At 39.0% G+C, this 11,677-nt stretch overlaps 1 protein-coding gene across 18 annotated transcripts in view; it reads right to left on the bottom strand.

Annotated features, from left to right (window-relative positions):
• LOC132603404 (probable plastidic glucose transporter 2) overlaps positions 1-11,677 on the bottom strand; it is a 94,356-nt gene that overhangs the window by 54,472 nt on the left and 28,207 nt on the right. For 3 of the 18 annotated variants that reach the window (XR_009568220.1, XM_060316442.1, XM_060316441.1), the window contains exons 1-11: positions 9,885-10,187; positions 9,482-9,581; positions 9,059-9,170; positions 8,850-8,917; positions 8,639-8,771; positions 6,356-6,455; positions 6,156-6,268; positions 5,960-6,053; positions 701-854; positions 374-517; positions 127-251 (exon numbers count right to left, since the gene is read on the bottom strand). Coding sequence is in view for 15 of the 18 variants with exons in the window: in XM_060316442.1 (XP_060172425.1) it covers positions 127-251; positions 374-517; positions 701-854; positions 5,960-6,053; positions 6,156-6,268; positions 6,356-6,455; positions 8,639-8,771; positions 8,850-8,917; positions 9,059-9,170; positions 9,482-9,581; positions 9,885-9,950 (1,209 nt within the window). In the remaining 3 variants the exon portion in view is untranslated. Of the gene's footprint in view, positions 1-100; positions 252-373; positions 518-700; positions 855-5,959; positions 6,054-6,155; positions 6,269-6,355; positions 6,456-8,638; positions 8,772-8,849; positions 8,918-9,058; positions 9,171-9,481; positions 9,582-9,846; positions 10,191-11,677 lie in introns of those variants that run through there. The other 15 variants (XM_060316453.1, XM_060316455.1, XM_060316454.1 and 12 more) reach the window with 11 other exon arrangements.

Raw genomic sequence — 11,677 nt, 5'->3', positions numbered from 1 at the left:
ACAGATTCTTATCTGGTTTAGTTTCCATTATTAAAGAGATTTTATCTTGTTTCCTTAATTGTATATTTCCTAGTTAGGCTTCCATTTTGTGTGTAAATACCTCTGTAATTGGTTGTATAGAAACACCTGAGAATTGATAAAATCTCTCTTCTCAAAGTCTTCAGTAAGGTATGTTACCATTCCAAAGAAACTCCAATGAAGGAGGACTTTCCTTCCTAATTTGTCCATCAGAAGCAAGGCCACAACTGACCCTGGAAAAACACGGAGAGGAGCAGAAAGTTAGCTCCAGACTTCGAAAATGAAACCATTAGACCAAATTGGAGAAACTTAAGTATACAGGGGATGATAGAAGAGGATGTTCACTAGTCTGTACCTGTCAAGTTTGCAATCCCAACAAAAACATTTGCCAGGTTCGAGGATACTCCCGCACGTCTAAATACCGTTGAAGAGAAATAAAACACAGCATTTATTCCTGATAGCTGTTGTAAAGCAAATAGGGTTGCCCCAATAAAAACAACTGCAAAAGGAATAGGTAAATGACAATGGACTTGGAAAATTAAAAATGGATTAAATAAATGAAGAAGATTCTACTGTGGCAGTATTAGAGATGCCAAAACTTCACTAATGCAAGAATAACTACCAACTCCAGGATTGTAAATAAGCAAACTGTAGAACTAAACCAGAAATTCATTTTCTTTACCTCTAGAATGCCGACCATAGAGCAATTCAGAGATCTTAACGCTTTCACTCTCATCCCCTCTATCCGACTTTGAAAGCTCCACCATTGCACTCTTAACGTGTGAGCTTCCTAGAAGCCTCTCCAACTGGACTTCAGCGTCGGCAAGTCTTCCTTGCTGCAGACAGCAGAAAATTAAGCAACTAACTTAATTGACTAGCATGACAAAGCCAGTTGAGCCTTGTTATACTGGGAGGTATCATCCCTTTTCTTATGGTATATTAGTGAATCAGTCAGTCTCTGGGAGAAAACTGCTGTGAAAAATCCCAGGGTAAAATAGATCTAAATAGAAAACCTATATTCCAAAACCATCTCAATAAGTTACTGCATTCATTGACCTACAGAGTAGAAATTTATACTTGCAAGTAAACTACGTAGCCTTGTACCTGGGATTCAAAAACAATATTCCAAAACCAATAATGGTTTCATCTAATAAATATTTGAGCTCCCTCTGCAGAATAGTTTTATTCTTCTGTTCCCTTCCCTCGCACCTCTTTATCTATCTGGGGATAGGGGTTGGTAGGAAATAGAGATAACTTTAAGTATGATATAGCACCTCGTACCATCGGGCTAAGGTTTGACTCGTAAGATGATAATATAATGGAACCAAGATGGGATGTAGAAAGTGTTCTTGAAAACTAATCAAGTCTATTACATCCCATATCATAGAATAAAGGTTAAGACTCGTATCATTAGAGTTTCAGAGGAAATTTGAAGGTTTGAACGTTTTGCAAAAGTGGCTGAGGGGCCTACTTTGGGAAACCATAACACCTTGATTCGTTGGGAATTTGGAAAAAGTTCCTTAATGAAAGTTGTAGTACATAGAAATACCTTTCCATGCATATAAGGATCAGGCCAATCGGAGTCAGGATCAAGGAGATATGATCGTCTCAAAATGGCTAATAGAGAGGTACTCAGATTCGATAGAATCGGCTAAGTTTTCAGTAGGTGTCTTCCAGCCCAATTCAGTGAAAAATCTGTTAAGAATTTAAGAAAATTTAAGACATAAAAGTTGTAGCCCTTTGAAATACCTTTCCAACGGTATATTATGGAGGTCAACCGGATATCTCTACAAAAAGTTATGGCCGTTTTACTGAGAGAAAGTCTGGCTCGCCAAAATCCTCGCCTTGGCCTCACTTTACTAGTTTGTGGCACCCCCAGATGGCTTGGCGCATCTAAATTCTCGCGAAGCAAGGCCTGGGGAAGTAAGTCAAGAGGATGTCCGACTCACGATTTTATATGTTTTGTGCTTATGTTCCTCTGGCTAATGTTTTAAACCATCTCATAGCTTGTCACAAAGGATGCCCTTTCTTTCACTAAGTACATATGTACTGTTTATGATCAAGGTGACTTACCACCCATGTCTTAGGTCCTTGACTAACGAAGTGTTCATGTAAATGACATGTTGCTTATGCTCCTATTCCCCATGTCATGCTATTCGCGTAATTACGTTTCATGTCATATTAATCACGTTTCCACGTACGCATGATCCAAGTTACGTCCTTCATGTTCAATGTACCCATGTCCCGCCTATACTCTAAAATGAAGCATTTCACATAATTTGTACCTACAAATTCCTTTCCTCTACGATCCTTTATGATCCGCTCGCGATAAGGGGATTGATGAACAAAAAGTAAGATAATCTAAGGTATTCACATCTAAGTTTCAGAGCGAACAAGAGTTTCTTTCCTGTACCCTATGGTGCTTATTTTTTGGAGTACTCTACTCAGATTTGACGTACTCATGATATGCCATGCTCGAGTTTCACAGTATATGTTGGGATCCTATTTCTATTTTATGACTCATGTCGAACTCATTTGCACCAATTTGCGATTTTATTCAAGGCTTAAGTCTTACTCTTATCTCATATGTCTACCGTGGTTACATACGAACGTCTATGATCAAGTCTCTAAGTGTTCAGATCCCACCCGCGCTCAGTATTCAACCCTCATGTTGTAACAATCATGTTTCTGACATTCAGATCCCATGTTATGATACCCACGTTTACACGTATTCGTATCTCATGACAGTTTAGCACTTATGTATTCATGTCAGCCAGTCTACATGTATTTATGTCCCACGTCATGCTCCTCACGCCCAGATAATCATGTCATGTTCGTGCCTATTTTCCAGTACTCATGTCATTCATGCCTATGAATTCCCTTCCAAACCCCATGTATAGTAATCATGTAATCATTCAGCCAATATCCATGTGTTTAGGCCAGCTCAGTATTCATGTTAGCCACATTCAAGATTCAGTAATTACGATATAACACACCATGCGTATTAAGATACCCTGTTAGGTTGTGTTGGTATGTTGGTACTTTAGTTAGCTGGCAGGCGTTTCAGAAATGTCATGAGAGTCCGAATTACGAAGGAAGTCCTGCCATAATTTTTGTAAATTCCAGGGTAAGTAGTAATTCTTAACCACTATTCATAAATCGACGACAAATGTTTCACGATTCTCGTTCATGTAGGTACTACTCAGTTTCATGTTCCCATGTACATGTTTCGATGTAATCACGTATTCAGTTCTCATGATCCATGACCATGTTCCCACGTAATCATGTCGAGCTCTTATGTTTCAAGTCATGTTTCATCACGTTCATGTATTCATGCCATGTCCAGCCTAAATTCCAATCATGAGCTATCATTCGAGGACGAATGATCTCAAGAGAGAGATATTGTAACACCTCGTACCTTCGGGCTAAGGTTTGACTCGTAAGATGATAATATAATGGAACCAAGATGGGATGTAGAAAGTGTTCTTGAAAACTAATCAAGTCTATTACATCCCATATCATAGAATAAAGGTTAAGACTCGTATCGTTAGAGTTTCAGAGGAAATTTGAAGGTCTGAACGTTTTGCAAAAGTGGCTGAGGGGCCTACTTCGGGAAATCATAACACCTTGATTCGTTGGGAATTTGGAAAAAGTTCCTTAATGAAAGTTGTAGTACATAAAAATACCTTTCCATGCATATAAGGATCAGGCCAATCGGAGTCCGGATCAAGGAGATATGATCGTCTCAAAATGGCTAATAGAGAGGTACTCAGATTCGATAGAATCGGTTAAGTTTTCGGTAGGTGCCTTCCAGCCCAATTCAGTGAAAAATCTGTTAAGAATTTGAGAAAATTTTAGACATAAAAGTTGTAGCCCTTTGAAATACCTTTCCAACGGTATATTATGGAGGTCAACCGGATATCTCTACAAAAAGTTATGGCCGTTTTACTGAGAGAAAGCCAGGCTCGCCAAAATCCTCGCCTTGGCCTCACTTTACTGGTTTGTGGCCCCCCAAGATGGCCTGGCGCATCTAAATTCTCGCGAAGCAAGGCCTGGGGATGAGCCAGGACTTATATAAATACAACACTTAGCTTCTAAAAATCAGTTTTTCACATTCTTCAAGCCCTAGTACGAAGTTCTTCTCTCCCTACCATTAGAATACACCAAGGTAAGTCTATTCCAACCATTCCAAGTGAATTCTACAATGTGTTGCCATAATCTAACAATGAAATCATTGCTCTTAACATAGGGTTTTCAAGAAAACCCATTTAAAGGACTCAAGACTTAAACCATGAAACTCTTCTTTCAAAATCAGATTGTTAATACAAGTTTAGAGCATTACCAGGTATGTAGGGTTACTATCTACGTGTGGGAACATATCTTCCATAAAGTGTGAATTTATACAAAAACTAGGGTTTTTAACCATGTTCATAATAACCCTGGGCCCATGTACCATGTTATACTAAGTATTGAAGTATTATTAATCCATTATTGAGTTCTTGATATTTCATTATGATTATTGAGAATCTGTCCATAATCCATGAAAACCCATACTTTGCATTCCATGGGGTGCTTACATACAAGTTATAATTTATTATGTTTATTTTCAAGAAAATACTTTATATACTTTACACGTTTTCATGCAAGAATACTATGAGGTGATATCCATGTACATGCAAGTTATGACTCAAGTGTCACTTATTTTCCATGTTCATGTTTTAAGGAGTTGCACAGATTACCGAGAAGGCTTCAAGCAGCCTGAAATTACGTTAGCCACCGTAGGATGAGGATCGCTCCGCCTATGTTTAGGATGATTCCTTAATAATGATTGGATCCTTTCATGTTATATTTATATCTCATATCCCTGGCAAGGTATGAGAGCTTTGTTGGTAGGGTGCATGTACTAGAACCATGTTGTCATTTATATTTATGCTCTCCCTACTAATAATGTTTTACTCATGTTATATCCATATGTATTCATGTGCATGACCAGGCTTCAGCTTCAGTTTCAGTTTCAGTTTTTATGATGTTATTTCCACGTCACATGTTATTTCATTCAGTTGCTTTACATACCAGTACATTCAATGTGCTGACGTCCCCTTTTATTTCCGGGGACCTGCATTTCACGATGCAGGTACGGGTTTACAAGACGACGCATCTGCTCAATAGGATTTGCTCGTATCAACCTATTGGTGAGCCCCATCTCCTTCGGGGTTTAGTCAGTCATTTACCCTATAGTAGTTATGCATTAAAGGTACGCTGGGGGCCTTGTCCCAGCAAGTATGATTTCCATTTCAGACTCATAATAGAGGTTTCATAGACTAGACTAGTCAGTTATGTCATGTCAGATATTCAGAGTCGTATAGCCATCTTTCGCTCATTCATGTTATTTCCGCACTCATGTTTAAACAAGTATTTCTATTAAGTATTATGACTTGTTATGTTTTATAAAGGCTCATCATGCATTTACGTTATATTCCGCTTATGATATTCCTCGTAATGATTCAGCAAGCCAAGTGGTTCGCTCGGCACATGTAGTAAGGCACCAAGTGCCATGCTTCGCCCAGGCCATGGTTCGGGGCGTGACATATGACCATACAGGTGAGTTCACTTGTTGGATTTGTACATCTAGAATATAAATTAGCTTAAACCTTATGAAAAGAGCAATGGAGAGGAACAAAAAGGTAAAAAGGCAAGTTGTGATGCAACCATTTATGAGCAAGGTAGCATAATTATAAGAAAGCAAATGAAATGGGACTTGAGAAGATATGGGACAGCCAGTAGAATTTTCAGCGCCAAAGGAATTCACTTATTAGATTTATACATCTACATATGGATTAGCTTAGAGACCCTAGCAACTATCGCAACCTAGAAATGAGTCAGAGGTTGCACGTAGAGAGTAATCATCTTAAAAGTGCAAGAGACGCATAAATTAGAATACCTTGTATAGCCAATGAGGAGATTCAGCACAAAACATCATAGCAATTGCAAGTATTGCAGCCGGAATAGTAGACACCCAAAAGCATACACGCCACCTGTACGTATTAGAACACATAATGAGCTCAGATACAACTTCATTCCCACTAAAAACAAGTCACCTACAGAAGTTTTCCCACAAGATATACTATTTGTCTTACCAACCCACTATATTCTCTACGGGGATCCCTATAACAAGAGCTGCCATCAGCCCAAGACATGTTGCTATTTGAATTAAACTCCCATAAGTACCCCTCACATGAGCAGGAGAAACCTGCATTAATATCAAGAGTTTTAACAGAATTTGAGAAGGTATGAAATAACTAAAAGCATCATACCCTAAAGCTGATAGTAGCTTTACCTCTGCTACGTAAAGAGAAGCAACAGGAGGACCCACGCCCAATCCTAATCCCACTAAAAATCTTCCTGTAAGCATGCTTGCTTGAGTTGTGGCTGTAGCACTGGAAAATGCATGTGTCAGTACCAGTGCAAATCTGTAACTATTAGTGGGACTAGCAAAGCATCTTTTCGAAATCCTAAGTCAAGATCACCAGGACTCGGAAACTTACATAAAAGCATTTTCAAACAGAAGGAAAATGACCAACAGAAAAAGAGAAGAAAATTCAATTCCCAAGCAAATGGTGCTGGAGTAACTCTAAGTGATTTAAGTCTTCCAGAGCGTTATTAAAAGTTCTAATCTCACAAATGCACAGTATCCAGTCGAAAAGAACTCTCCCTCGTAAGCAAACCAGCACTAAACTATGTATATAGTATTATATGACGTAATTTTTAATTACCTGAAAAAGCATAATGTGTGTTGCGAAGAGGAAAAATAATTTAAAGAGGAAAGAAAGAAAGCAAGATGATTTGATTTGAGGGCAGGGGAGAAGAAAGAACATGAGTTCACTTGAGATGTCAAAAAGCAACATTAAGTTATTCAATTTCCCCCCAAAAAAAAAAAATTCATACATTCAACCAACACCTCCACCAGCTTCTTTCAAGTGAACTACAAAGGCTTCCACAGAGTACTTCATAATGATCACTACCTAGCGTAAACATACCATCTGATTGACAATATACACTAAGACACCAGAAGGTAAATGCACATAACTGAACAAACTACAAAGCAAAATTTCTTATGTAAGAGGAATAAACCCTTTTCCAAGTATTATCCTCAATGGGCTATGTACATGTTTCTGAAGTCACTACTGTAAGCTTTAGTGTCTACCACATGCAAGCAATACTGGCTTCGGGTGCAAGAAGGTTAGAAGAACTAGACATTTGTCGTAACCCAGAAGACCTGACTGCCAAAATGAAGAGTTGAGGCATAGAGTGTTCAATCAACGAGAAATATGCAATTAGAACTTCAGTTACCCAGATTGACAGCGAGAAACTCTCTCATGAAACTTGATGAACAAAAGAAAAATGGCCAGAAATTGCACTATTACAATAGACCCAACCATGACCACGGGTCTTTTTGGGACATCTCTTTATCTTTTTATATTCATCAAATGGAGATATAGTTTCTTCCCAACGGCACTCTTTTGAAAAGTTAATGTTGTGATGTATTCTTTTTTTCTTTTTCTTTTTTCCTTTTCTAATCATTTGGGCAGTCCTTTCAGGATATGGCACAGTTTCAGCTTACCGAGGACATAACCTTAGATAGGAGGTTGTGGAGGATTCAGATTAGGATAGAAAGCTAGGTTGCTTATTCTTTCACCATAGTAGTTGCAGTCAGTGGCGGAGCCAGGATTTCCGCCGAGAGGGTTCAAAATATAAAAAAGTAAACATACGAAGAAACCTAAGGGGGTTCAACATATACTAGATATACATAAAAAATAACTTTAACCTTATAAAAGTAGTGTTTTTTTCCGCCGAGGGGGTTCGGATGAACACCCTCACCTATATGTGGCTCCGCCGCTGGTTGCAGTTTTGCTCATTCGTGTATTGCCATTTGATTTCTGCTTATATTTGTTGGGCCTTTGTACTTTGATTATCTTATTTATCTATGGTAGTTAATGCTCCTTTCTACCATGACTTTCTCGCTTTTGTTATTCCTCGTTTTCATATTGTTTTTGATATGCTTGGCCCTATCTGACCCTTTGTCTTGTTTTCCTCTCTTGAGCCGAGTGTCTTTCAGAAACAGCCGCCCTACCTTTCAAGGTGGGGGTTAGGTCTGCGTACACTCTACCCTCCCCAGACCCCACATGGTGGGATTCTACTGGGCTTGTTGTTGTTGTTGTTGGGCAGTCCTTTCAGACAAAAATCTCTCAGAACTAGAGTTCCTGCAGACTCCTTCTTAAGAAGATACCCAAGTAACTTTTACACAGACCTTGCCTAAATCATGGACCTCTTTCTTTTCATAAACTCTTCAGTGCACTGACTTTCTAATGAATCTTTATCGGGAACATTATCAGAAACAGCCTTCCTTAGACGAAGAGCCTGTAAGACCTCTACAGCTTAATGCCAAAACGAGCATGGCAATTTCTCCTAAAACCTAGTAAGCAATTCAGCCATCTTTCTAAATTACAAGTAGAACACAAAAGAGATTGTATTAAGAAACACAACAAACTCGTTACTACAGAAAGACCCTTTAGTCCACCCAAACCATGGATATAAGCATTGGAGTAAATTTGGACTTTACCATAATGAAGCACCCATAAGCATAGGCAATGAGCACAACTGAAAGGCTCGACGACGGCCAACTCCATCAGCAATCCAACCACTAATCAGGGATCCAGCAAAGGCAGCACCCAGAAGAGTACTCACCACCAGACCTTCATTCAGAGGAAAATATTAAACCTGTAATTCCATGAAAAATGACAGATGTTCCAAAAGAATAGAATGTCAGGTACCTTCGGCCAATGTATCCCCGCTGAAGCCAAGATCAACTGAAATGCTTTCAAGTGGTTCATTCACCACCCTGCAGAGGAGACAGGAACAAGACAAATTTCTCTTAAATCAACGAGAAAATCTCTGAGAATAATCGCCAGAACTAACCAAAGAAAATACTCAAGATTATAGAAAGAACATTGTAGAGAAAAGAGTATAATTTCCAACTGACCCAAGATGATAGCCAAACAGAAATGCAACTATTGTTGCCATAAGTACATGTGGACACGAATATTTCCAAGAAGGATTTGTCAGCTCTTGCTCTACACCATTCTGAAGAAGATCTAAGTTGAAATGCAAGAATTCAAAACAACATTAGAAAAAGAATCATAATGAGAAAGAAAAATCATAAGAGATCCGTTTAGCTCTGCTTTTTTTTTTTTCCTTTCCATTTTAATTGGTTGTGCAAAGGAAATGCAGCCAGAATAGCATATATACAGATATACTATTAAAATTACAGTACTGCTTCTTGAAAAACGCACCCGGCAGATCCAAGGAACAGAATATTACCTAGTTGAATAATCCTCTTCTAATAGATTTCTAAAATTAGTGCACAAGATAAGACGCAGTGCTAGTAACAAGAGAGTGGACACACCTGAATCGGCTTCGACATCAGAATTCATGGAATCCCTGGATGTCATGCGCTTATACATTGAGGATGAAGCACGCAAGTGTCCCCACATACCACAACTGAGCTGTTAAAGAGAACCAAAATCACTCAGTGTCACATAATGGTAGTCCAAAGCAATGGTGAGGGCTTGCTACCTTTATTAAGAAGCTGTTTTATATTACAATAAAAGAGAAAAATCATTTTTAACTCCAGAGAATAAATCAGTCCAAAAGACTAAAGGACAGGGAATCACATCTAATGAAGTACAGAGAGATACATACCACTAGCAACTGAAAAAGCAAGTTTGGCATAAATTTAGTAAAAGGTTAAGAAATCAAAATTACAATTACCCTGATCAAAACAAACATCAGAATTACATTTAAGATACCAAGTGCTTATTTCGTTCACTGTCTGTGATGTAATGAGGAGGTATCTGAAAGACTCCAACCTTCATCCTATACTTGGATGGAGAAAAGTATTCTTGAGGTCAGTCATCCCAAAAATACTTTTTCCGAAATAGGAGACTATTTTAAACTGGTTAGTGGGATTAATGATCCCAAAAAGAGAATTTGCAGTACTATCGCCTTAACACTGATTACCAAGCAGGAATGAAACCTTCTTTCTAGGCTAAATCTTTCCTAAAGGCCAAACATGTATTTTCGATAACCTTTTTCAAACTGGGATATTGGGCCCGCCCCTCTAACCTTCTCCACTTAAATACTATCCTTTTGTTCAGGCCAGGGTTCGAACCCGTAACGTGCGCCTAAGGCTAAACATATATCATACACCAAATTGTTACTATTCTTCTTGTTTTCTGTTAGTATTTGGTTTTTATTGTGTTAGACAAAATATTATTCTGCTTAGAATTTCACTAACAACATCTTTCTACTACTACTACTGTATACGGTAAAAATTGAACATATGCTAGACCGGTGAGACCAGAGATCGAGGGAAGAGGGAAACAAGCACGAGCATGAAGACTTTCTTTCGGACCGGAGAAGTGCTTGATTCGAAGAAAGCGAAGGAAATCGTTTGGTCCGGTTTCTCCATAACCGAGTTGATCATGGCCGTTGGTCCGGTTGGTCGTGGTCGTTGGTCCGGGTGATCCGTTACACAATTGTCACGCGTCAAGACCGTTCTGCCACATTGTACTGCCTGTCGTACGGGTGTCAGACCGTATGACTCAATCTTATCCTTTTAGGGTTTTTCTTTATTCAAAAGGGTTTTATGTTGTATGAGGCTCATGAGACAAAACTATAAATAGGGGGCATTACCCTACTTTCAGGGGTTGGCTTCTTCAGTTCTAGAACATAGTAATAGCAAAATATATAAAATCTCCCTCTCATTCCCTGATTTTGGTCCGGATTCAGTGTGTTCTTTAGCTTTATTCAATTAAACAATACATATATTATTAAATACATACATTTAGTGCAAACCATCGATTATTGTTCACTTGCTCATAGCATATCCATATCCATTTTCTTCCAATTAAATCGATTAAAGATTTTTCACATATCCTATACCTCATTTACAAATTCAATTGATTACCTAAATTCGGGGTAAACAGTTTGGCGCCCACCGTGGGACTAGGATAATAGTGGTCTTTAATCTTGGTTTCTATCTTACCCGTCAGAATCGAAAATATCTTTTGTTCGTCTCTGTGAAAACGGACCAAATGGCTAACAATGGACAATCTGGTCACGTCAACAACAATGAGATTGTGGCCCAAAATGAAGAGAGTGGGCCACGAGGATTACCAGCAAATCCCGCTGACCTAAACCTCGTTAATTCGAGGGAGGGCCTCAATTGACAAAACACCGTGAATCAGGAGAATGCCGCCCCGCCGGCCACTGATCCTTTAAATACTCACAATTCAATTACTTTGTCCCGGACACAAGGTCGGAAAGTACCGGATACCCCGAATGATAATATTGACTTACGTTTAATTTTTGAAATGTCACAGGAACAGAGAGCAGCGATTGCCGAACAAGGAATCGCAATAGCCCAGTTGCAAAACAAAAGTGATAAAACGACCCCGGAGAGGGCAAAAGGTGTTGCTGAACCCAGAAGGGACGAGACGCGGATGGTTGAGAGCAATGGGTCCGGAGCTGGTTCATCCACCGAAGTTCTAAGGATGCTCGAAACATTGGCGAAGCGAGTAGACTCGACCGAAAAGAGGGT

The sequence above is a fragment of the Lycium barbarum genome, chromosome 7 (genome assembly GCF_019175385.1).
Source record: "Lycium barbarum isolate Lr01 chromosome 7, ASM1917538v2, whole genome shotgun sequence".
Classification (NCBI taxonomy): domain Eukaryota; kingdom Viridiplantae; phylum Streptophyta; class Magnoliopsida; order Solanales; family Solanaceae; genus Lycium; species Lycium barbarum.
Note: the sequence above shows the minus strand (reverse complement) of the source record. Positions and strands in the feature narration are given on the sequence as shown.